Source organism: Taudactylus pleione, unplaced genomic scaffold, assembly GCF_031769625.1.
Source record: "Taudactylus pleione unplaced genomic scaffold, aTauple2 ptg000002l, whole genome shotgun sequence".
Classification (NCBI taxonomy): Eukaryota; Metazoa; Chordata; class Amphibia; order Anura; family Myobatrachidae; genus Taudactylus; species Taudactylus pleione.
Genome location: NW_028284405.1, coordinates 373932 through 401904, shown reverse-complemented (window position 1 = coordinate 401904; position 27973 = coordinate 373932). Strand labels below are relative to the sequence as shown.

Here is a 27973-nt window from a genome sequence, read left to right as displayed (position 1 = left end):
ATGCTGTACACTCTTCACGCGCTGTGCTCCCTCATTCTCTGCATCTCCCGGTCCTCTCCCCCCAACCACCGATCTACTCGCACATTAACCCCTTTGCTGAGGCCAGCCCTGCAGCAGAGGGGTTGTAATGACTTGCAGGGTGGATGGTGCTTGGACAATGGCATGATCAGGGAGACTGTTCTTTGGTCTAACACTAATAGGTCCCTGCTTACTTTCAATAGTGCTCAGAGAGGTCATGTGGGCGTTCGGAGGATCCCCCACTGAAAAGAACCTTATGGGGGGCACCCGGTACACCCACATGACCTCTCTGAAGCCTCAGTCACAGGAGGAGCCAATGCTTCCAGCGTTGCCGCATAATAGAAGTCCACAACCTTCCGTGCCATGGACATAAGGTATGTAACTAATGTGGCACCTGATTGGATATCACCACAGGCGCTGTCCATTCAGGTGAAAATTAGTTATACATAGGGGGAGATTTATCCAAGCTTGGAGAGATATAAAATGGAGGTAAAATTGAGAGAGATAAAGTACCAACCAATCAGATTCTGTAATTTTCCTGTAAAATGACAGAAGCTGATTGGTTAGTACTTTATCTCTCTTCAAACTTTGATAAATCACCCCCTCAATCTGAACTACTCGACCTGACATGGTCGCTGTGAGGAGAAATCATTTTCTCTGGAAACAAGCAACGATGAGGTTCGGGGGGAGGAGAAGGATCTCACGCCAAAGTACTTATGCCACGAGAGGACAATTGATAAACAAATGATACAACTGTACTTGAGCAAAAAAAAAAAAAAACTATTTTTTTTTAAAAATAGTTTCACTGTGTAGTATGTCACATATCATACTGTCCCTTACAGTGCTACAGTTATGTGTTAGCTGAAATCTGTGTTGGCTTAAGTGGGTCAAGGGGAGATTTATTAAATCTTCTAAAGCGAACAAGCAGAGTTATTGCCAATAGCAACCAGTCAGATTCCCACTATCATTTTATAGAATGTATTAGATAAGTGACAGGTTGCTATTAACAACACCTCTACTTTTCCTATTAAGAAGGTTACATAAATATCCCCCTTAATATGAAGCCATATCACGAAGCTGGCCTATGAGATTAATGCTTTCGTCTGTGCGATCCAGTGAATAAAGCTCAGTGAAATATGTGTGTCAGTGAGTGACCAGACACAGAGCACAATAACGATTGGATGTTCTTGTTACAAGATGGCCGCTATAAGCGAGCCACCCCGGGCCCTACCAAGGCAGTTTTAATTCACCTTCGGATCTATTCATGATTAATACATTAAGATTGGCCTTTATAATTGCTACTTTCAGCAAAATTATAGCTATACTGATAACAGCTGATTGGACTGCGACAGAATGGGAACAGTAAAGTCCAAAATATAGAGATTGGGTTTTCCAATGTTATTCTGAATAAAATGTTATTCTGAAAATATGAGTTGGGAAACACTATCCTTCCAAGGGTTCTTTCAGAATACTAGCTAAGACTGAGTTAATACATTATATTAGAATAATAATTTATTGTAGGTCAGACTACTCTTTATCAGGTAGAACAACAAGTAGCACACATTGGGGCTGATTCAGAGGTGAACGCAATGTTGATTTTTGCTCTGTTGAGCAATTATTTGCTACTGCATCTGCGCAAAAAATCCTACTGCGCATGCGTTCCCTTGAGGGTATGCGGAGTCCGTTGCTGCGTACGTAGGTGCTGGCATTAGAACCAGCGAGAAGTTCCTGGTCGGTGTCTGGGAGGTGGCCTGAAGTGAACGCAAAAAAAGGCCATCTCAAGTGTGTTATGGGAGTGTCACGGGCATGTCAGTGATCCCAAACGCGGAGCCGCAGAGGCGTTCTTTAGCCAGAGTTTTAGAAGCGGATACTGCACCAGCCATAGGCTGGTGCAAATGTCGGTGGCGGATGCGACAGTGCGCCCCTGGTGGAGTGTTCAGAATCTCCGGCGGAGCTACACTGTCCACGGGCATTGAAAGTAGGCGTCTCTGGGCTTGCAAAGTGTAGCACACACCAGTGAACAAGGGACGGCGGAAACTAGCATTTGCATATTACCGCAACTGTAACTATGCAAAGGAAATGCAGCCGACTGTGTGCACCCACTGAATCAGGCCCATTAGTTTAATACACAAAAATAAAAGGGAAAATGTAATCTACGTACAATTGCGGCAGCCATTTTGTAAGCCTAACCAACATTCATGAGAATGATCCTATCAATTCTCTAGGCTAGGGTCATGAGACATCTGTGGCCTTCAGGAGCTGATTTATCAAAGGACATTTCATTCTATCATTTTGTAACTGGAACCGAAATCCAGGCTTCCAGTTCCCATTCATGTTCCGTGCCCAGTAGAAGAGAATGGGCCCTCTAAAAAGATATACGTAACTCATTGCAGATCGTTAAAATAATAATAAGTAGCAGCTAAAGCATACATGCCTACCCTCCCGGTTTTCGCGGGAGGCTCCCGCTTTTTCAGGTAACCCCCCGCACCCCCGGAAGGGTAGGCATTTCTCCCGCATTCTGCCCACTTCCTAGTGAAGTGGGCAGAATTAGGAGAATACCCGCGGCAATCGCGGGTCTCTGTGAAGGGGGCGGGGCTTAAGCTGTGATTCTGCATGAATCACAGCATTTGGCCCCACCCCCTATGTAAATTGTGCCCAATCGCGGCAATTTTACCGCGAGGGGACGGGGCTTAATGACGCGAATCATCAAGCCCCGCCCCCGTCGGCCCCCTGCTGCTTCTCTTACCCGGGCTTCTCCCGGGAAGAGAATATTAAAGGTAGGCAACCCTGAGCTAAAGGTAATTTGTTACTGCTGTGATATGTGTAATTTTAATAAATAGGTTCCTGATTGCCACAGCAAAATGTACTTTTTGTCTCGATGATGTTGCGGTTTCCTAGTGAATTGAAAAGCTGCATTCTCACAAAGGATGGTTCAGCTGATAACATATCTGCCTCCTTCTCTTGTAGGCAACGGGTACATTTTAAATCGACTCTCACGTGCAGATTGTTCCATTCATTTAATCTACAAACTTCAAAAATTATGAAATTGCAAATTGATAATAAGATGGGAAAAAAAAAAAGTCACTTACTCCCAAAATTCGGTGATGGGAGACACTTTATCAGACAGCTCGTCGCAGGTGAGATTCCCAAAGGTGGAGTTGGAAGTGGCGTTGCTACAGTCCTGGTGTCTGAAGATCTCCACGCAGTCCGGAGTGTTCCAGGTGTTGTTGCACTGTGACCAAGGCAGCACAGCAGTGAACGACTTCACCAGGTAGTAAACAGCCCACGTCAAGATCATGATGTAATACGTGTTGCAGAAAAAGACTATCACCACAGATGCAAAGCCGATTCCTACAGCACCAACACAAAATGGGGTGAAAACAAAATAAGATATGTTTTAAGAGAAAGAAGAGGTATATTTACTAAGGTGCGGGTTTATAGAAGTAGATATGTTGCCCATAGCAACCAATCAGATTCTAGCTATTATCTTATTAAAGGTGCAAATCGGATTGGTTGCCATGGGCACTACCTCCAGTATAAATCCACACTTTAGTATATATACCTCCAAAGTGTTTAAACAAAAAGAAAAACAATTGTAATATGCAAGATTTGTGATCCAGCTGTAATTTTAAATCACCATCAATTTTTAACAGCACAATTCAACTCCTATTTCAATAATATTGCATAACAGCAGCTTCCATTTACTAGAAGGCTTGCCAATCACACAGATCCCTGACCGTGAGCCAATGTATGGCTAGATTACAGTATTCGGACCTGTGATTTAAGAAGATTGAACATGCGTAAAGTATAATTAAAGATCTTGGAATCAGGATGATTTATGATGAATTGAATTCAGTTTGGATTCATAGATATTAAACAAGCAGTGCCCAATGCTTTTGGACATGGCGGATGCAGATTTAAAGCTACAAATATCTACATTTATTTTTCATATGCATGCAATTTAATTTTATGCAAAGAAAATATACAGTACATTAGCCAGATGAAAGGAGTTTTGCAGAATGTAACAAAGTGTGCATGATTTCTGCAAATTCGGGCACGGTTTAGGCTTCCTTGGGAGGAGCATACACTCGTCAAGATGTGAGGGCCAAGTTATTTGCACTTTTGGAAGTTTCTTCAAGTTCATGATGTAACAGATTTCAAATAAGCCCCCCCCAACCTTTTGTCTGCTATTTCCTGTGTCCAGTTGATAGTGTAAATGGTGATCCTGCATACCTCCCAACATGACCCTCTCCAGGAGGGACACAATGCTCTGGTCCTGGACTTCCCTGGTAATTTATGATAGGTGGAGGCACCAGAGGTGGGGCTGCAGTACAGTCCAAAATTCAAATAGGGGCGTCACACCACCTGCCAGTGAGTCCCAGCCAGTGATGTTTGGCAGTGTGTGAAATGACAGTTGGTGTCTCTCCCCTATTTGACTTTTGAACTGTGCCGCAGCCCCGCCTCTTACCAGGGAAGTCCAGGACCAGAGCATTGTGTCCCTCCTGGAGAGGATCATGTTGTGAGGTATGATCCTGGAATATGTTTGTCTACAAGCCAGTAAGGGGTATATTTACTAAAGCTTCTAAAACAGACAAGTGGTGATGTTTCCCATAGCAACCAATCAGATTCTGTATCATTTTCTAGAATGCAATAGAGAAATTATAGCTAGAATCTGATTGGTTGCTATGGGCAAAATCACCGCTTGTCTGTTTCAGAAGCTTCAGTAAATCTACCCCCAAGTGTATGGTGGAAGTGAGCTTTTTCTTTTCTACTCCAGTTTAATGCAGTCCCCTAAAACACCTCTGCATTGCAGTGCGCACATTGCCACACCTCCCAACAACCATTACATTCGGGACATAAAACTTGTCAGGACAGCAGCACAGAAGTGTGACTACCTAGCCTATAATCCTGTGTGATGTGTGCATGGTCATTGACCAGTACTACCATCACTTATGCACTAACCTTTGCTTAATTTTATGAGCATGTTGCTCTGATCCTGTTAATGAATGATGGGCCAAAATCATACCAGGATTAGAAAAACCTAATTCTTCTCTATAACGAGAATGTGTCCCTTAGTTGAACAAAGGCCAATGTGCAGCGCATGGAGGCGCTCCAATTATCGCCTTCCCCTCCTCCATGTTGGCTGAAATATGCGGCCAGCTTAAGGGCTCCATTTACTAACGAAATATAACCCCTATAGCGCGCGCTAAAGCTTTAGTAAACAGCGGCAATCTTAGATCACCGCTGTTTTCGCAGCATCGCTGTCGCCATCTTTTAGATGGCAAGAGCGATGCGGACCCTATTGCTGGCAATGGAGATCCTGCGGTGCCTTTCCGGCTTCAGAGAAGCCTTCCAGCTACTGCCGGGTCTCCTTGTCATGCACGTGCGCAGATGGACCGTCGCGCATGCCCATAACACTGGAGCCCCTGCCAGCAGCCCAGCGGAGGACCTCGCCAGAGGGGTAAGTATTACTAAATACCAGTGGAATTTTAGTTTGTATCACAGCGATTCTAAACGAAAAATTGCCGATGGTATTTCGTTCGTTAGTAAATGGAGCCCTAAGTATAGCAATGAGGCCAAAAGTGTCTGATGAATTTCTAATGGCAGCCAAATCTGTGGAGGCCTGATTAGTCATACATGTTTTTTATGTCACTGAGGTAATAAATAATAGTCATACATCACGGGTATGATGCATGACAATATTCTTTAACCATCAGCACACGCCTCAGCGTAGAGGTAATGAGAACAGGCCATTACATGTATTCAATTAACGGGAGGCAGCCTTGGGCTATAACAGTACAACCTTGTCAGACAAGAAGTGGAAATACAGTTCCTGCTTGAATTGGAAACGCTTAGCTGAGCTCGCATACATTAGTTTAGGGTCACGAGGCAGCTGCTAGTCCAAAAGATAGGAATATTCTGAATTGAAATATCCTGCAACCCAAAAGAAGGAAAACAGCATGTGCACCGAGGCGGCAGGATTTAGCACATGATATGTAATATCACAAAACCAGTCATTGGCAGATTAAGAATATATAGAACATGTAATTGTTACTCTAGGAATGAGCTTTCTTCTGCTTTGGCAGACAATCCGAAATAATAATTTAAAAGATTTTCCACTTTTCCCATAATGTATTTAGCACAGGCCGCCTGGTACACCTACGGGGGGGGGGATGGGTTGGGGACGGTGTCACCTGGAGCTTGTCATATGCTTAATGTTGCTACATCCTATATTTACAGATAATGTAAACCTTTGTTGGTTTTAAAGATGTATCTGCAATTAATGGAAAGAAATTACAGCCAGGCTCTTGACCTGTCCCAACTCTCCCAACATCATTAGTTTGTGAGACGACTATATGGACCATAAGGAAGCTGGGGTGCAGCTATATACCTTCAAAGCACCCCTCCCTAAAATGATCTCTAACCTTCCTGTGTGCGACCATGCCTCTGCCAAAACCCAGCTGATTTCAGAAGGTCCTGCAACATTTTTTCCCTTAGGGACTTTCCTGAGAACAGTTGGGTTTTGGCAAAGGCATGGTCACACACACAGGATAAATAATTCCCGATACTTCAGAAGTGAAGATGAGTTAATAAATGGACTGACCTTGGAATAGAGGTGCTATATTCCACACAGCAATACTTCCAGCTTTCATGAACTGTCCCAACGCGATTTCCAAAAAGAAAATTGGAATTCCACCGAAGATGGCAATCAGGACATAAGGAATGAGAAAGACACCTACAGGGAGACAATAGATGTTAATTTATAAGAGGTTTCATACAGCACAGCCCAACGCAGTTCACTAACGCGGTTCTAGAAACCCTCGTCAATTAACAAGCTACATAATGCTTATGACAATGTACTTTATAATGTCGCACCATTTCACATTCCAGCTTTGCAACACATAAATCTGCATGAAGTCAAAATACTAGCATATATTGTTTTCTAATCTCATACTGCAATCAGGGCCAGATTAACATTGGGAGTGAATGGGACTACAGCCCCAGGCCTCCACATAAATATAGGCCCATCACCATGACAGCATAAAGACTACCAGCCGTCCTGCTGGCCACACAATTGGCCACGAATCATAAGTATTAAACTTGTATTTCTATTTTTCTTCACAAAATGATGCAATACTTCTAAATTTATGTATTTAAGTAGACATTGGGCCACAGAGTGTATGGGATGTACACACCCACATGGCACTGGTCACACCCACATGGCACTGGTCACACCTCCTCCCTTCCTCACAATAGGCCCTTGATAAGTTTTTAGCCCCAGGACAGGCCCAGCCCTGACTGCAATATATTATATTAGAGGTTCCCATGGTTGAGGTGTTAAATCAAATTGACTGAGGTACTAATTAAGTCACCTGTGCTCAACCATGGATATCTCTAAAACCTGAACTATTGGGGAGCCTTGAGGAGCGCGTTTGGGAATCTCTGTGTTATATACTTTCCAACTATACATATCACAAAGCCAATATCCAATCTAGAGATACACATTTGAAATTTATAAATAAGGGGTGAAATTTCCCCTACAATCGTCCATTAACCAGCAGCATGTGTTTCTCTTTGAACATTTCTTGTTGTAACGCAGGTAATATATTGTGTTTTCATGGGTGCAATCTTTGGCTATCAACTTTACCATCTGTAAATCTAACTCTACTAAATATATACAAAGGTTTGAAGACCGACCGATATTTTTTTTTTCAAGCGTCCTTGATGATAAACACTGAGCACAGTGGATTCTTTCCTTTTATAAATCTGCTGTCACTTAGGTTTTATCAGCCAGTAGACTTTGAATTACTTAATACTCATGTTAGTCATAGCGATGGTCAGAGAGACATTTTAATTTGTGATTATATCCAGTGATCAGCAGAAACAGTTTGATTTATAAGAGGATTCAGGGGATTAGGACGTCAGGATAAATGACGTTGGTGCAGGCGGTGGGAGCGTATGGTGAGAGCAGGGTCTGACTGTCTTTACTGTGGAAGGTTAACGGGCAGCTGTTTGGGGTAGACTTTGGGGTCTATTTACTAAGCAGTGTTAGGAGACAGAGTGAAAAGTGATAAGATGGTGATAAGGTGCCAGCCAATCAGCTCCCAACAGGCTGTGTTTGAGAAATGACAGTTGGGAGCTGATTGGCTGGCACCTTATCACCATCTTATCACTTTTCACTCTGTCTCCTAACACTGCTTAGTAAATAGACCCCTTTATGCTGTAATGAAAGAGGCAATACATGCCAGCACCACCCTCCACAGAGAAGGGGGCCTTTGCATTCTGGCACCAGAGTGGCACATTCTTTAGGTGTGCCATTAAACAAAGTACCAAAAACAGTCAAAATATTGAATTTAGCTCCGTATGGTGGGCTTTAAATTAAAGTAGATAAGTGCAATTTGTCTTCTTGTTTTGAGATCTGAACCGCTCATCTCTAGAAAAAAGCAGGTAACTTTTGTATCTGTTACAAACCATGCTACAGTGCAAGATGTGCAAATACATTAATTAATTTGTTTATACAATTATACAATTGTTTATGTAGCCCACAAATACTGGGCAGCTTTATTTTGAAACTGCAATTTAGATATGAGTTTGTCCATGTTCCTCTCCAATATTTATCTCTCTGCACATATTAATCTGCCCCACCTGCAGTGCAACATGGTTTTACCAAGGTTAAAAGTTACTTGCTGTTTTTTTGCTTTGCTCTCAAATCTGTCAGCCCTTAAGGGGGAATTCAATTAAGCGGAGGGCCTCCGGAACAGTCAGACGAAGGCCCAAACCGCTACTTTTCCATCGCTCACCATAGTGGTGCGCAGGAGCACAGTGGCAAACGCAGGGTTTCCAGAGGGGAGTTTCCAAATGCTTCATTTTAGAGCGAGTGTGGTATGAAGAGGGCAGAATTAGTACTTAACCATCTTTAATAAACGTCATACAAAGTGTATTGTGTGTAATAATTCCAGCATATACAGGACCAGTGATCACAGTAAGCCATTATATGCGGCAGTAGGGCCATCCTGCCTGAGCTGAATGGTTTTATTTTAGATGTGGGCACCATTCCAGAGTATTGGAGCAAGTCCGAGAGCCTGGAGGAGCAGCAGAAGAACCTAGGACTGCCTTTGACATACTGTATATGTACATATTGGGCTCTATAGCAGTGCATCTCTAGCAATGCATGTTTTCCAGATCTTCTTGTTGGTGCACAGGTTTTTTATTACTGGCTGATACATGTTAAAAGATCCACGGGTGGTGCTAATTATTTTATTTGTGATACTGAGAAGAACATGCAGCACTAGTAACAATCAATTATATTATTATTATTTCTATTGTGGTCATGGTGTGGGCTGGGGAGGGGGGTTTCCAGGCGGACGGAAACCCCCCCTGCGTTTGCCCATGGAGCATTAGCAATGATCAGCGACCGTATTAAGCAGTAATGCGCACAGCCAAACATCGAGGCAGCACATCAGACTGAATATAATTCCCCCCATAAAGATGGCTTTCCTGCCCTCTACCCTACTCAGATGATTCTAAAACGCCCCAATAATTTGATGTTCCATATAATCTTCAGTTCATAACATGTGTGATCCACATATATTAATTCTGATTTAATTCTGAGTTCTTTACATTTCCAGGCAGACATTTCATACCCCACTCCAAGCACAGGAGTTCAGTAGGCAGACGGGCACCTTTTCACCAAAAAATGCCTCCCACACAAATCTATCTGGGCAGTAAGTGGCAAAATGAGCTGGAACATTTTAATATACAGCCCTCCTATTCAACCCGCTTCATAACTGGTACAGGCTTACTGCAGAACCTCCTCCCATGGCTACAATGTCATTAGTTATGTGGGGGAGATGCAATAAAGTCTTGGCGAGAGAAGTGGACAGAGATAAAATACCAACCAATTAACTCCTAACTGTCATTTTTCAAACGCAGCCTGTAAAGTGACAGTTAGCAGCTGATTGGTTGGTTCTTTATCACTTTTCAAGGCTTAGTACATCTCCCCCACTATGTGAATGAAAGAGCCACCACTCAGTGAGATGACAAATTCCCCTGTAGTAGGGATATTGCTATTTCTGCTGGAGAGCTTGTTTCTTCATATCAATGAGTTGAGTGTTTTTTATATTTGATTCTTAAGGCGCATATCCACTACACGATATAAATGGACGATTGAACGGTAACGACATCGTTATCATTCATCGTCCGCATTATCGTGCAGTGGATATGCCGGCAATGACCAGCCATACGCGATCTTCCGCTGGTCGTTGTCGGCATCTGTCATGGCCTGAACATACTGGCCAACCAGACGATATCGTCAGGATGTGCAGGTTTGGGTATGCGGGAGGGTGCCGGCACTGAACGACATATCGTTTAGTGTGGGCACAAAGGCCCTCATTCAGAGCCGTACGCTCTGAACAGAGCGCACGCTCTGAATGAGGGCCGTCCTCCATAACTATGGAGCGTCCCCCTGGACGCTCGTATAGCTGTGGGTCACCACCCACAGCCTATACGAGCGTGCAGTTTGATGGCCGCGATGGTCGTGACCATCGAAACTGCGAGCCGGAGCCTGCGGTTGAGGTTTTCAACCGCAAGGCCCGGGAGTGATTTTGGCTCTATCCCTTGGGAACGCCCCCGTCAGGGAGGCACGCCCCCAGCACGCCCACCAAAGGGGGCGTGCTGTCAATCAACATCGACAGCACGCCCCCTTTGATCAAACACAACGAGCGAAGGACTTTCCTTCGCTCGTCGCGTCTGGCGCATGCGCACGACGGAGCTCCCGCCGTCGTGCGCATGCGCAGTGCACAACATCGACCCACTTGCGAGCGGACAGCCGCTTGCGAGTGGGTCTGAATCAGGGCCAATATCCGCTGCACAGTATAATGAACGATATCGATGTCGTTAGCGTTCGATCGTTCATTCATCGTGTAGTAGATATGTGCCTTTACTGTATAACCATTTAAAAGAAGATTAAAAAGAGGATTATATAGCTAAACAAAAGAAGGATTAGTTCAATGATGGTACTCTCCTTAACATCAGTAAAAGGGACTGTAAATTAAATAAGACATTACAGACATGACAATCTAGGTCATGCTATATGTTCATGTAATATCCTGAATGAACAGGGAGACCCATCTATATGACACCTTGCATTAGATTACGGGCTGTTTCTGCTGTTTGGCTTCACAGGGAAGTGTAATGTTCAGCACTGTACAGTAGGAAGACGCAGAGGACTCCCAGTAGTTGGAAATCTAGCAGACGGAATGTTGTAAGGAGGCACTGCTGGAGTTTGGAAAAACTTCAAACAGATCAGATACAGCATATACTGTATTTGTAGCATAAAGTAACCTCCATTATGTGAATGGGATGTGAATTTATGTTATGTTTTCATTTGTAGGGACACCCTGCTTTATTGCAAAAAGGCATGAAAGGAGACCCTCCCTTTTGGGATTGTTTGGAATTTTAGCCACATACTGTAGCTGGTCTGATGAGAAGTTGCAAGGAGGAGAGGGAGGTCCAGGAATAGGTCAAAAGTGTCCCATCTACTTGAGTCATTTTTTTTTTTCTTAGTGCTTTTGATGGTCCCCTTTCCGTTGCAGGGCCCCAGAACACAATATACAGTAGCACGCACACACGATACGAAACATCTTTTCGCTTTACAATTCAATTAAGAATTGACACCATTCCTAAGTATGCATTATTTAGATGAAATAAAAGACCATTTTCTTGGAACTGGTGAATAATCAGATATCACAAATAAGTCAGGAGATGTCATATTTTATCAACGAGCGCATTTAACCCCCTTCCACCCACTGTATCGCACACAGTTGTGGCTACAGTTGTTCTGGAGCAGGCTTGGTTCACGTAGTGTGGAAAGGTGGGATGTGCCCTGGAGGGGATGCAATCGGGAAGCCGGCTGACATTTTACCGACAGCCGGCTTCCCGACTGTCATATCCCAGCGAGGGTGAAATGCCCGGCGTCTAGATGTAGACGCTGCTCATTTCCCCAACGTCGGGATCGAAGGGATGCCGGGCGTCGCAAGCGGACAGCCGCTAGGGGGGAGGGTTAGGTTTAGGGCTCCCGGGGGGGGGACTTAGGGTTAGGTACCCCCCCGGGAGGTTAGGGTTAGGCTAGGGGGAGGGAGGGTTAGGATTAGGCACCCCCGGGGGGAGGTTATGGTTAGGCAGCAGGGAAGGGGGGGTTAGGTTTACGCACTTAGAGGGGGGATTAGGGTTAGGCACTTGGGGGGACGAGGTTAGGGTTAGGCACCCCTAAGGGAGGATTAGGGTTAGGGGGGTAGGTTAGTTAATACTTACCTAGGGACGATCGGGATTTCCAGCGCTGTCGGGCTGCCACTGCCGGGATCTGTTCCAGCGTCGGGCTGCCACTGCCGGGAATCGAACCGGTGGTATTTCATACTGATTCCCCATGGAGGGTGGAGCTTAATGATTTATAACCAGGTCTAATATTTCAGGAGCTTTATTATAACACTGGAGGATGTGTAACACTTGACTAGCTACTGGTGTGTACAGCCACTTTCCAACACACACTATGTGCCCCATCCAATCCCCACCATCATCGCTACCCATTGGCTCCCAAGGGGAAACACTGTACATGCCCCCGAGCCATGCCTTCCACCATTGCTGCTCCTCTCCCAGGAAGACACCAGCCATGCTTATACATTATTACTCCTATAAGGGAATAGTGCGTTAGGTATGGTGTAGCAGGGAGGACTGGAACTGCCAGAAATCATTGTGGTAGGTCCTTCATGCTGAGGTGAACATGATGCACCCTCCCCATAACATCACAGGAGGAAGGGTAGCATTAAAAAAATAAATAAAAACAAATTATGAATATAAATACACATAGGGGTCAATCCAATTAAGTGCGAATTGCGAGTTGAGGTTTTGCATAGCGAAATCATTTTGCAATCCAATTAGCAACTTGCACAGAACCAGTCACAGTGAATTTGCATTTTTCCATTCGCACCCCCCTGAGGATGACAGATGGAAAGGAAAATCTTTATTTTAAGGTTAAAATGTAGGGACACCATATTTTTTGGGGGGTAAAAAAACAAACAAATCTCAAATTAACCCCCCCAAAAAAATAATATATATATTAAATTTAATTTGCTTGAGATTAAACGAAAGAAAAAAAAATGTCCTTTCATAATTTTTTTTTATTTTATTGTTTTTTATTTTTTAGCAAATAGTTTTTGTGTCAAAGCACATATCAGTCATTTAAAAACCTTCAGTATTTTCCAAATGCCCACAAACAGCCTTCTATATCGCCCTGCTAATGCATTTATCAGTTTTGGTCTCCCCACTTTTTCATGCACTTCTCTTACATCGCATTTGGCAGACAGTTCGCAAACCCCCGCTACGAGTACCTCGGATAGGCTTTTTTAATTGGATTGGAGAATTCTCAAGTGCGAAATCTGCGAGTTTCATAACAAACTTGCATCTTGCAATTCCGCCCTAATTGGATTGACCCTATAATGTCAAACAGGGTTGAAGGATACAAATTCCACTACTTCAACACTGTATGGGATCCTGTCTCCTGACACCCTGCCTTCCATTCTGTTACCCACTTCACCCTTCCCTGAGACCCAATCCCCTGGCACACTCTCCTCTCACTTGGCACCATATCCACTGGGAATATCTCCCTCTCTCCCCTGGCACCCTTCCAGCTCTCCTGGGACCTTTTCCTCTGACATTCCGGCCTTGTCTCCTGTTTATTTAAACCAATAGCATATTATATTATATTTTATTTTTATTGTATGGTTTTCACTTTGGGTGGGATGTACTAAGCATCACATCTGTGATGTGGTACATCTCGTCTGTCTTTTTATATTTGTAACTAATTTTATTTATTTATTATAAGAAATGGAACTGAAAGTTCAAGTCAGGGCTTCCAGGTCCACTGCGCACGTGTGACGGCTCCCTAAATGCTGTAATTCTTGCGCGATGACTGGCAATGCAGTGAATAGGTGATATCTTGGGCAAATACTGTATATAAATTTATGGGAGGGCTATTTTGCTTAGAGTATAAAGTTCTAATGAAGACTAGAATCTTCTCATGCCTTCTATCTTGGAACACTTTCACAATGAGTGATGTGAAACACAATGGGGCTGTTTCATACATACACCTTGCCTTTGGCAAATCACACCTAAACAGTCTGGATGAGTGGGAGGTGCTAATTGTGATTACTTATATAATAAATGGAAGGTGACAACAGGCACAGCATACAACAATTATAGATGGTCAAAGAAGGGGTCAAGTGAACTGACATAGTGGCTACGTCACTTGGCCATGATCTGAGTCACATTAATTCTACTGTCATGTGTGTGGGGATCCGAGTAAAAGTTATGCTCAGGCACTAGCAGTTCCGCTCAACTTTTGGCACCGTTCAACTCTATACCCAACACGACTCTGGCTGCCTTCCATTTCTAATGCTATTGGTGTGTTATGCACTAGACTGCTTGGCACCCTCCCCAGAGTCACACTTGACAGTGTTACCTTAGTATTTCACTGCAACTCTGTTACAGAGGGGGAGATTTATCAAATCTTGGGGAGAGATAAAGATACCCATATCAACCAATCAGCTTGTAACTGTCATTTTACAGTAAGCTGATTGGTTGCTATGAGCAACTTTTCCACTTTATCTTTCTTCAAGATTTATACATCTCCCCCAGACTATGATATCATGCAGACTGTTGCGACACCACCCACATCTTAACAACAGCGTCCTGCTGGCATATGGTACAGGTAAAAGATTAGACTGTAAGGTGTAAATTTACTAAAGTGCAGGGTTTACTAAAGTGGAGATATTGCCCATAGCAACCAAACAGGTTCTAGCTATTATTTTCTAGCCGGTAATAGATAAATAAGTAGAATCTGATTGATTGCTATGGGCAACAGCTCCACTTTTGTAAAACCAGCACTTTAGGAAATATGGCCCTGATTCAGAGCCGGACACTCTGACCAGAGCGCTCGCTCTGAATCAGGGCCCACCTCCATTAATATGGAGCGTCCTCCTGGACGCTCGTATAGCTGTGGGTCACCACCCACAGCATATACGAGCGTGCAAAATGATGGTCGCGATGGTCTTGACCATCGCGACCATCGGAACTGCGAGTAAAAGCCTGTGGTTGGGTTTCTCAACCGCAAGGCCAGGAGTGATTTTGGCTCTATCAGAGCCAAAATCACTCCCACTGACATCACTAGTGATGTCAGTGGGGCCGGCTTCAGACGGAAAGGCGTTCCCTTGGGAACGCCTCCGTCTGGCAGGCACGCCCCCGGCACGCACACCAAAGGGGGCGTGCTGTCAGTCACCATCGACAGCACGCCCCTTTGATGAGACACTCCGAGCGAAGGAAAGTCCTTCGCTCGTCGGGTCTCGCGCATGCGCACGACGGAGCTCCCGCCGTCGTGCGCATGCGCAGTGGGGAACATCGACCCACTTGCGAGCGTACTGCCGCTCGCGAGTGGGTCTGAATGACCCCCTATATCTCTAATACCCCTTTTACACCAGAGCTAAAACCCGGGTTATTGCAGGGTTATTTCGGGTAGCTCCTTGGTGTAAAAGGTGAGAGGGTTGTATCGTCGGGTCGAGTGACCCGGCAATCCAACCCAGGTAACTTGCATGGTCTAACATGGGAGTAACCCGTGAAACCCTGCAGTTTGAACGACGCGCTCCGGGTCATGATGACCTGGAGCGCACCGTATGCCGGCCGGTTGGTCCACTTCAACGCTGGAAAATCCGGGTCTATGCAGACCCAACTCCGGTGTGAACGGCGCCGACTCGGGAATGTTCTGGGTCGGCGCCGGCTATATTCCGGGTCTGATCCGGATTGGAACCCTGTACCAACTCCGGATCAGACCCGGAATTTAGGTGTAAAAGGGGTATAAGTGTCAGTTATATTCAACAGAGTGCGTCTAATGCAGTCCGATTTGTAACCTATATACACACTTATGATCAGTATGTCTGGCCTGACATCACAACAGGACGGGCCATAACTTTGCTTACAAGTTCGGACTCGGCAAGCGTACTGCTCATGCACAGCCGTCTGCGGGGAAAATAGGCGTTATAGTAGACCATAGGCACTAGCTACGGGTGCCAAGCTCCGGAAATGGCAAATTTGACAGCTCAGCAGCTCCCATGTAAATCTGGGCTACTTTCATGGTTGGAAATGGAAGGACCGTAGCAGATATCAGAGATATTTGCTGTTTTCCACCCTTCTTATATCCTGGGTATTAGCTTCTTCAGGGGATATCATGAAAAATTGAATGTGTTTAAATGTCCCAAGCAGCATAGTTTACTCAATTGAAGCATATGCTAGCCTTTCTGGCTTTTGTGTTAAAAAAACGAAGGGTAATGGTGTGGGGTCTGCATCATTTTCTAAATTAGGATGATAATACGCATTATAAACTAATTCTATCACCTTATATTTGGAAGAGATTTTGAGTGAGAATAGTTGTCACTGTTAAGTGATTCAGTAATTCTATGCCACAAGCAATTAAGGGCAACGCAGAGACAGTGCAAATGCATCCATTATATTACTGCCATAGGCAGAGCATGCTGGGTATGTAGTTTCACAGTAGCCGGAGAGCCACAGGGAGCCTAAAAGCCTCATACCTACTTTTAAACGTCCCTTCCATGAGATCCTGGAGGGTATGTCCAGGTGGGTCATACTTACCTTCCCTCTCGTAAGGTCCAGAAGACTCCTGCATTTAGGAGAGTCCCAACGGACTCCAGGAAGAGTAGGTCATCCTCCCACATCCGCGTGAAATGGGCACGTTGGGGGGAGAGATGACGCATTTCTCATAGAATTGCTTCATCTTGGTCCTGGCCCCTCTTCACAATCCTGCAATTTTCTAGATGTTGCCCATAGCAACCAATCAGATTCTACTTAACATTTATCTAGCCCCTTCTAGAAGATAATAGCTAGAATCTGATTGGTTGCTATGGGCAACATATCCACTTCTAAAAAGTACAAACACTTTAGTAGATATACCCCCAGGAGAGGAAAAAATTATGTCTGCCAGTATGATTGCAGAGAACGAGGCATCACGAGGAGAGGAGGTATGAGAAACAGTGGTGGACAATACCTAGTAGCTCCATTCATATCATCAAATTCGGGTTGGGGGGGGGCAAGACGCATTACACTGCCAATTGCATCCTCACGTCCCTGTCCACTCAGTAATTACAGAGGCAGGTGGGCTAATATCTCACATTGCTTTATTACGCCACATTATGAGATGCAACGCAGGCACACCACCACAAGATGAGGCCAAGCCTGAGTATCCCTCTCCCCACATCCAAAATAATGGTAGCTATGAAGCTATGAGATTCGTTCAGCCCTCAAAATAGTTGCCACCATTGCTGTTAGGTGATAGGTGGGCTTGACAGGGTTTTGACAGCTCTTTGAGTTCCGAGTCACATGTGCTGGCCCTCATCTCTTCTAGTGCTCCTGGTTTACAGCTTGACATTTGATAATAAGTTTGTAAAGTAATCTTGTTGTCCCTTGCGGCAGGTTTAGGGCATGCCCACTTAGTCATCATCAATTCAAATTTCATTTTCGTTCCCACCGGTACTTCCAGATGCCACAATACTGTAAAGGTGTCCATACACAGTGTGATATAGCAGCCGATCCAACAGATTAGTACAATATCGCGGCTATATCGTACAGTGTATGGGCATGATATATTGGCCAGTTCGCGCTCCCGTGGGGTGGAACATCGCACCTCCAGATCTTACTGCATGTTCACTTGATCTGGGGATACGATGTACGACCCAGGCAGCGCTATGCAGTTGGGGGAGAGGGGTGCCGGCATATCGAGAGGTCGGCCACCCGATCACTCCCTGTGTGTGGACCACTCGATATGTCGGCCGTCGGATCGCAAGTCGCATACCAAGGTGCATATCGCACCACGTATGGGCACCTTAAGATTCCCCTACACATCATCCAAGGTGACTCAGAACTGTCTTTCCTTCTTATCTGAAAGCATGTGCAAGTTGTAAGATTTTACTAGTTAATGAATAACTCATGTTAGTTCTGCTAGGCAGGATACGTGAATATCACAGCTAGTGTCATGGATTCTACACTGTAATTGGGAATGATATATAGCTTTTACAATGTACAAAAAAAAAATTGACATACTTTCTCCTAACTTCATAATGTACATGCAGCTGTGAAATACATAGGTGATGATTTACTAACAGATATATAATTCTATAGCTATATATGGGCAGCACAGACAGTGCAATGGTTAGCGTTACTGCCTCATGGGTTCAACTCCCACCACGACACTAACTGTGCAGAGTTTGTATATTCTCCCTGGGTTTCCTCTGGATGCTCCGGTTTCCTCCCACACTCCAAAAATATATTGGTAGATTAACTGGCTCTCAGCAAAAAAAATTAACCCTAGTGTGTATGTGTGTGAGTGTGTGTTAGGGAATATAGATTGTAAGCTCCACTGGGGCAGGGACTTATGTGAATGGCGGAATATGTGTGCGCTATATAAATAACTGGTAATAATAATAATAATAATAATAATAATAATAATAATAGCTATAGTGCCCACATATTATGCAGCACTTTACAGAGAATATTTAACCATTCAATCCCTGCTACAATGAAAGTTACAATTTTACTGCCTGCAATCTCATACCTCCCAACCTGCTTTTCAGTGGGACTGTCCCACTTTCAGGGACTGTCCCGCCGTCCTACTCGCGGGCAGCAGTGTTCTGCAGGGGAGGGCACTGCATCTGTTCACAGTGCGGGGGCGGGGAGAGCCTTGGGGCACCCCAGCATTTCCGGGAGTGCTGCCATGCACCCAGAATGATGAAAACAGGGGCATGGTCAGACGCGTGGGGGACTCTAATTTACAACCAAAAATGTTGGGAGGTGTGTAATCTCCCAGGCTGGGGTTCATTTTTACTGTAGAAGAACATTGGAGCGCACACACACAAACAGAGGAATACATAGAAAGTTCCACAAAGTGAGTGCCCTGCTGGTCCAAGCACAGTAAGGCAGCAAGGCTGACCTCTGAGCCACTCATACTGAACATATGCCTAAACGCATAGTAAACAATCTGCTAGAGCTTAGCAATAAAAGACAAGGCTACTAATCATTTGTACTCTTGCCCATCCCTTTTATATAATGTAAGCAGGCCCTCAAAAGCTTCCACATTCATAGCAGTGACTGTGGCCATAAGTTTACAAGTAGGAAACTCATAAATCGGTGGCAGACACATTTTTGCTTGTATATTGATTTACTGTTGGTTTACACACCATTTATCCTGGGCTGAACTAAAGAATGTATGGTATTTTTTTTTTCTTCCATTAAGCAACAGCATAACTAGGTTCCAATTAATTTAATAGGACACGAAAAGGCCTGATTCTGAGACCCGTATTCAATTTGAGGCGAAAAGTCCGGACATTTCGCCTGCTGGACCTTTCACCTACTTCGCCCTGTTTTGCAGGCGGAAAAGTATGGCGCGCGTCCCCGTTTATCCCCGTATTCAACTTGTAAGGAAGCGAAAACTGGACCCGGCGAAACTGGAACAGGCGAAAAGTCCTGTCAATTTTCGGAAAATCATCCTGGCACCCCCCTAAAGATGTCCTGACATGGGGGATCACTATGGGTACCCCCGTTTTTGCCTGCTGAAGGGAAGTCAGGTTTTGAAATAGCCGCAGCAGGTGCACAAATGCGACTTTGAAGAACAGATGAAGAATAGCATTTTGCTATTTTTTGAGGGAAAAATAACTATGCCCATCAATTTGGGGTACATGAAAATGGGTGCAAGCATATTTTTAAGTCCTTAAAATGTGTTTTAACAATTCTTCAAAAATGCACCTGCCGCTACCACCCGCAATGAAGAAAACACCTGCCGCATACTTGGGAACCCCTCTGGAATCAATTTCGCTACTTTAGAAGTTTGACCCCCGTTTTTTTTTTTTTAAATCACCCCCAAAATTCAAGTACATTTTTTGGGGTGTCCCGAGGACTTTTTTTTAAAAAAATGTTGACACATAAAACTTTAAGGGGACACTCCCAGGGGTGCAGGCTATTTTTTTTTAAGCCTGCAACCCAAAACCCCAATTCTGCACTTTTTCTCGCCATGTATTACATGTAGAAAACATCCCCGATTTTTAACAAAGACTTTTCGCACCTGCGAAAAGTCTTTGAAATTGAATACGGGAATAATTTAAACCGGCAAAAATGACGTCACGGGTTTTCGCTCCAAATAGAATACGGGCCTAAGTTGGGAATACAGCAAGAAAGAGCAAGCAACTGTGTACCTGGACAAACCATGTAACAATGCAAGGGGTGCAATCAAAGTTGGACTGGCCCACAGGGGTACAGGGGAAATCCCCGATGGGCCCCACTGCCTATGGGCCCACCCCCCTCTTCTAGGTATCAGGATTCAGATCTCAAATTATAGATTGTTACTCTATTACAGGGGTCAGGGAACTTTTTTACCTTTTACCCCAAAATATATTTAGATACACCGACGTTACACCCTTGATTTGAAAGGAAGTAAATCATATAGTACTGCCCCCATATAATGCCCCTGTAGTAGTGTCCCCATAGTTATGCCCCTGTAGTAGTGCCCCCATATAATGCCCCTGTAGTAGTGCCCCCATATCATGCCCCTGTAGTAGTGCCCCCATATCATGCCCCTGTAGTGCCGCTTGTACAAAAAAAACCACTTACCTTAATCTCCGCTCCTGCATCCGCCGCCGTCCTGTCCGCCTGGATGCTCCTCGGAACTATGGGAGAGACGTCATGACGTCTCTCCCATAGTGCGCATGGAGAGAGCCGGAAGCTGGAGTTCAGAAGAGAACTCCAGCCTCCGGCTAACAGGGAAGGTGCTGGGTGCCCGCTGGTAATAACATCTCAGCGGGTGTCCGGCTTAGAGCCTCCCTGCGGCACAGCCGGGCATGCATATGAATCATTCTATATTATAAAATGATTCATATGCATGCCTGGTTGTCTGTCTATTACCCTCAGGAATTTAATTTTTACCCCATGTGGGGTAATTTACCCCTGTTGCCTGACCACTGCTCTATTAGATGGTCAGTTACCTGGTGGAGCAGGACCACTGATCAACATGGGGGCTTGGTTCCCTTCCATAGAAACTACACCAAGATTTGCCTAATGGTTAGCCAAGAATCTGTGGTGGCTGGCCACACGCCCTAAGCATGGTCCCTTAACGCTGCACCCCCCGGTGGGTCCTTCATGCCCCAGTCCGACACCAGGTGCAAATACATTATTTTTTTTTGCATGCTGGGTAAATACTTTCTGCTGTTGCATGTAGCCCACAAATGCTGGGCAGATGTATTTTTACACTGCAATTTACATTTCATTGGACACAGCACCTCCCAAATCTTAGGGTCCCCATACATCTACCTGCAGACATGTCTGTCCTGCAGTGGGGAATTTGGGAGGCATCACAGCCATGAATAGGTGCAGCCTCTTCTATGGTTGAACAAATGTTCGGAGGGGGGGAATGGAAATGGCTAAAAGGCGATCGCCCGTCTTCGACTTTATGAAAATACGGCTACAACCTCCTTCCCTTGAGAACATCCGTGCGCCAAATGTGAAAGGACTGAGACGTCCACTTTTAGCGCCCGTACACGCTGTAATACTGATTGGTGCGGCCTTATACCATCTGTTGCACCAACAAAATTTGCCCCAGCTCTATGGCAGGGACACTCTCTCCATCTGAACATGACCTCCTATGGCTGCGGATGTGCGGCTGAGAACGCACCCACTTGCATTGACACTCCAGCGACACTCACATAATACGCCCACTGAATGGACCATGTTTGCGTGCGCTACAGTCACCGCCCAGGAACGCTCAACACTTTTCCTCCACATTTCTAATACCGTCTGAATTAATTGCAGCAGCACCTTTGTGCGTACACTGTGTAACACAAGCATCAAAAAAGCGCTGAACTACATGAACATCAGCATTGCGTGCCACTCAGAATCAGTCTCGGCTAGGGATGGCCATCGAAAGTGTCACCATAGATGGTGTCGTTATTGCTTTGCATTGATGGCATGAAATCATCGACCGGAAGCCATTGATGATTTCGCCCATCAATTTGCGTTCCTACTGCTGGTCTAAATGGTGGTTGGCCGATCAAAGAGGGGATGGGACTAAGCTAAAAATCCATGCCCCTGCACTCAATAGTAAAAAAAAAACCCATTGCTGCCTACTCTGCCATCGATGACGGAGAACTATCAATGTCCAAAATCATTTGCCCGATTCTGATGCATCGGAATGACATATCGTTAAAATCATGCAGTGTGTACACACTATATCAGCGCTTTTCAACCGCGCCGCCAGCGGTTCCCAAGTGTGCCGCCGGGAGATGCCCCTCACAGCTTACCTGTATCCATTTATTTCCCTAACTTTGTGCCGGGGCAGCGCTGAGCTCTTCGTGACATCATAGGTCACGCACGCCGCATCGCTGTCCCACCTGCACAGTACTTCACATTGCTGATGAGCAGTGAATGTGACTGCTGCAAGCCTGCACCAACCGGCGCTGAGGGACTGAAGGATCTTCCCAGTAACGCTACCGAGGGACAGGGAGCTCCAGGTGTGGGGTCTATATCAGGGCCGAACCTAAGATATCTGTCACCCGGTGCAAGGTAGCAATTTTTCGCCCCCTCCCTTCCCATACCTGGATTTTGTCCTTGCTCCTCCATAAGGCAGTGCACTAGTCAAACATCCCTGGTATAGTGACTTCCATTATTCCACACACAATAATGCCCATTACACATTATGCCACACACTGTAATGCCTATTACCAAAGTGCCACTTACATATTTGCCCGACACCATTGTATGCCCCACAGTAAGGCTTCTAATTACTTTAAAATTACCTGCTCGTTGCCAGGGGGTTTCATGCTTGTTGCCAGGGGGTTACATGCTCGTTGCCAGGGGGTTCATGCTCATTGCCAGGGGGTTCATGCTCATTGCCAGGGGATTTCATACTCGTTGCCAGGGGGTTTCATGGGAGAAGACACAGCTTTCAGCATCTTCTCCCGGCACTTGCACTGGCCTAACAGACACTAGAGGTCCAGTAAGGACCTCTAGCATCTGTCACCTCCTTGGCGGTGGCCATTTTTGGATGGCCATTTTCTGCCTCTTCAGCCCCCAAGCCACCGTGAGTCATCCCTTTTTCACCCCCTGCATTCCGGCACCCAGTGCACGTGCACCTCTAGCCCCCCCCCCCCCCCCCTAGTAGCGGCCCTGTCTATATATTATATTATGTTGCTGTCTGTGGGGGGCCAGTGTAAATGTGTCTTTTTATGTGGGGCAATTTATATTATTTTGCTTTCTGGATAGTGTGATTTTTTTATTTTTTTTTTCATTTGTGGGACAGTTTGTTTTATTTTGCTTTCTGGAGGTACCAGTATAATTGTGTTTTTATGTGGGGACCATGTGTATTATTTTGCCTTCTGTGGGGGCCAGTGTGATTGTTTTTTTTAAATGGGGGCCAATGTGTTTTATTTTTGTTTTATGTGGAATCCAATGTGCTTTGTTGGTTTCCGTGGAGGCCAATATATGCGCTTTATTTTCCCCCGTGGGGACCAATGTGCGTGTTTTTCTTCATGGTGACAGCTTAAGGGGTTTATTTACAAAGCGTTGAGTTGTAAAAACCAGGCACTTCTGATTATGTTTATACCCGATATTTAAAAGGGCACTGCTTTTACTAGCCTGGCTCTTGCTAGAAAAAGCATTGCCCTTTTAAATATCGGGCTTAAACACGATCAAAAGCACCAGGTTTCGTAAATAAACCACTAAGTCAGAGGTTCCCAAACTGCCACTACAGTCCAGATTTTAAGGATATCCATGCCTTGAGGCCAGATGGTTAAATCAAATTGACTGAGGCACTAATTAACTCACCTGTGGTCAAGCATGGTTATCCTTAAAACCTGGACTGTTTGGGTGCCTTGAAGACCAAATTTCAGGCAGGTGCTCTTACGATATTCTTGCAAGATTACTGGGATAGGTGGCTATACGGAATCTTTGTTAAGGCCGCATAACAGTACATAGGCCCAATTGTAAGTAAATATTCATTAAACAACATTTACAATGCAAAAAATCTGAGATTATATCTATATAACTGTTCAGTGAGCAGAGCCGTACCTAGACTTTTTGGTGCCATGTGCCAGAGAGAGCATTGGCGCCCCCCCGTCCCTAAGGTAAGTACAGACTAACCTAATTCCCTCCCCTAACCCTCCCTTAGGGGTGCCTACCCCTAACCTTCCCCCCAGTGCCTAACCCTAATCCCCCCTCTGTGCCTAAACCTAACCCCCTTTCCCCACCGCCTAAACCTAAGTCCCCCGGGGGGGTGCTTAACCCTAACCCTCCCTCCCCCTAGCCTAACCCTAACCTCCCAGGGGGGTGCCTAACCCTAAGTATCCCCCGGGAGCCCTAAACCTAACCCTCCCCCCCCCTCGGCTGTCCGCACCCCGCGCCCGACGTCCCTTCAATTGGGATGCCGGGCGCCGGTCTCCCGGCATCGGTAAAATAACAGGCGTCTAGATTTAACCCTCGTCGGGATAAAGCAGTCGGGAAGCCAGCTGTCGGGATTAGGTCCGCCGGCTTCCCAACTGCATACCGCCCTGTGGTGCCCTGTGCCATGGCACTGGTCGCACTACCCTAGTTACGGCCCTGTCAGCGAGCATGTGATCCTGAGGGTTGTAATACGCTTATATGCACATTCCCACCAGCAAAATGTCCCTGGAAATGATTTTCAAATGTAGCCAAGTTGCTAATCGCACCTGTTTATTGACAAGGTCATGTTAGTTACTGAAGCGTGCAGCAGCTGTAGCAGACAGATGTGTCCTTAATATATCCTCGTGCAGATAACCTGACTCATAGCTCAGGAGGATGGTTACATGTCATGTGGATGTGATTACATTCTGTATAGAACGTGGTGGGTTATGTTCCTGTTACATTACATTGCATCTACCTAGTTCAGCATTATTATCACAGTGGAGGATTGCAATACTAATGCTTTCAGTCTCCCACTAAACTTTGCAGCAGGAGAAGGTTATATCCTGGATGGGAGGGTAAGCTCCCTTAAAAGGGTGGTGAGTGTGACCACCTTAAATATTGTTTGCAGGGGGACCTTGACTCTGAGGTCGAGCTCCCTGACTACACACACTGCGTCAGTCGCAGTAGTTCCGCAAGCACAGAAAATGCTGATAGATACTGCTGGCAGCAGGCTGGGATATAACGCAGAGTCCTGACATTCAGGAGCAGAAACTGGAGAGGAGCATCTTAACCCTTGCACCCCGGGAAGAATGAGGACTACTAGTCAGTCTGCAGCAGCAAATGATACTGTTGCTTTTTATAGTGGCCAGACCTCCCCTTTTAAGGAAGGACATCAAGTGGGATTAGAGGTAATGTGGAGAATATACTTTCTAATTAGCTTCCTTCATGTCACAGTTTGTATAGAAAATGTGTCTGATGTGACATCACTTTGAAAGAAAGAATCCAACCCCCCCCCCCCCCCCCCAAAAAAAAAAAACTAAACAGTCATCCAAACTGAATGTCACCAAGATCTATTAAAGAGGAAAAACATTTTCTTTTCATTTATGATTTACACAACATATTCACTACCTGCAGAAGTCTTTCATAAGTATTTGTAAGTTTAAATGAATATTGTGTTATCTGCTATAACAATCATATATACAGATAGTTTATTCTTTGTTTTAAAGGTTTTTCCTTGTGGAATTTCTTTGAAATATTAAGAGAACAGGGTAGCTAAGGATACTTTAAAAATAAAATAAAAAAAATTGAACCTATCTATAATCTTCTGTCCCTTTATTTATTTTGTAATCATTAACAGTCCACAATGTTATGCGAAGTTGTTGTTGGAGCCAATGATAGAGGGACGATAAATGTACAGTGTATGCCGATCAGTACTTGCTGCCACGTGATAACGTAAACAAATATGATCAGGAGCTTTTTCCTTGTCTACTTTATAAAGTTACACAGGATTGCTATACAAAGGTTGCATTTACTTAGGGACACAGAACTCTTATTTGCACTAGCAAATAACAAGGAAACAAACTAATATTTAATTATTATATCTAGTTGAGCAAAATAAATCCATACTTAAATGAAAGTCCATACTTTAAACATTTCGGAGCTCCTAAGAGCTACATGACAGGATATCGGCATTATCTTGTTACTCTAGTAATGTCAATCTTTAATGATGTGCTTAAAAGTGACCGCCTTCCTCTTCAAATACCCACAAAGGGATGTGGTTTAGGGGTAAACTTGGTTTGAACCTTGGCCTATTTGGATTTTTTTTTTCTTGAATAAACAACACCTGAACATTCTTAAAAAAAATGTAAAGGCAGATACAACGATAAATAGATCTTTAATAAAAGACCTGTTTGTGACCCATGCATAAGCACTGCACTACTATCTATGCACCCTCTACACCACAACTGAAGTATGGCAGACTAGTTGTCTAAGCAGGGACTGAAGTTGTGGGTAAGGACAGAGCAGGCTAGTTGAGTTAGCACATAATGAAGACCAGAGTAGGAGACTGATGGTATGGGTAAAGGTCAGGGCAGGGCCAGTTGTTTAAATATAGACTGAAGACATGGGCAAAGAATTGGGCAGGCAGGCTGTCTAAGTACGGCGGTGAAAATTTAGGTAAGGAACAGGTAGACTAGCTAAATAGGGAAGACTCTAAAGCAGGGGTGGGCAATAAGCAGCCCTCCAAGCTGTTGTTGAACTACACATCCCAGCATGCCCTGCAACAGTTTTAGCATGGCTAAATAGCAAAACAGTGTCAGGGCATGCTGGGATGTGTAGTTTTACAACAGCTGGGGGGGGTAGCTTATTGCCCCCACCCCTGCTCTAAAGCATGGACTGTATACATTGAATAACAAAAGAACAACCCAACCACTATATACTTATTTAAAATCCTATGACCCACCTCCACCATTCTTGTAGCACAGGTAGGGGAATCTCCACACGTTTCCGAGTCCGACAGCAAAGCCCACGCAAGACATTATAAAATCCATCTGCCGAGTCCAAGTTTCTCTCTCGGGGACGGCCTGCCTAGCCTTTGGGGGGAAGATGATGCCCCCTTTGATCGATCCATTATGACACAGGTCGGTAAGATGCCCATTCCCGCTCGGTATGAGCTGTCCATTTTTCTCCTCCACATTTACTTTGTAGCTGCCGTTCTCCAAGGACAATCTCCTCTTATCCATCATCAGCCTAGCGTCCGCTCTTTAACCCTCTGTCGAAAGGACCAACACACCCACCCGGTTCTTTGCTCCTCAACTCCCCTTTCACTAGCACCTGCTTCTGGACCTGACAAACCCCCTCTGCAATAAATAAAATACTATAAATATAAAAATTACAGTAATTAAAATAGGAAAAAAAAATAAAAAAAAAAAAATCAACCAATTTGGCAATTGAGATTTGTGCGGAAAAAAAAATCCAGAAAGAGGATAGAAAATAAAAAGGGAGAGGGGGAAAGTCAGAAACCGTCCACAAAGCACTTAAAGGTAAGCCGGAAGAATCTCATGGGTTACAGCGGTGGATGTCGAAGAGGAAAGAAATTTGGGGGGATCAGTGAGATACCCAAGCCCCCCACAAGTCAGCCAAAACTGCAGTGTAATTCAGTCGGTAGTCAGCTATACCACAGTTGTGCTGCAGAGATTTCTGTATCCCAACTCCTGCACCCTGAGGCTTAAAAAGCAAGGACTGGATGAAGTCACTGTTCTCTCCTCCCTACACCCCTCCTCTCTCCTCTCTCTCCCTCCCTCTTCTCTGCCTTGTACCTATCCCTTCTTCATCTGCTGCTGTGCTACTCTGCCCCTTCTAGCCAATCCCTCTGTTAATGTGTCTGGGTTCCTTGTTTTGCTACAGTCCTCCCCTCCTTACTCTACACTCTACATTC

The 27973-nt window shown here is 44.9% G+C and overlaps 1 protein-coding gene across 1 annotated transcript in view; it reads right to left on the bottom strand.

The window, feature by feature from the left end:
- The window catches only part of SLC6A8 (solute carrier family 6 member 8), a 78445-nt gene extending 50678 nt beyond the window's left edge, over nt 1-27767 (bottom strand). The window contains exons 1-3 of the mRNA XM_088481054.1: nt 26999-27767; nt 6623-6754; nt 3108-3369 (exon numbers count right to left, since the gene is read on the bottom strand). Of these exons, the coding sequence (XP_088337180.1) occupies nt 3108-3369; nt 6623-6754; nt 26999-27281 (677 nt within the window). The 5' untranslated portion in view covers nt 27282-27767. The remainder of the gene's footprint in view (nt 1-3107; nt 3370-6622; nt 6755-26998) is intronic.
- Nucleotides 27768-27973: the final 206 nt, after the last annotated feature.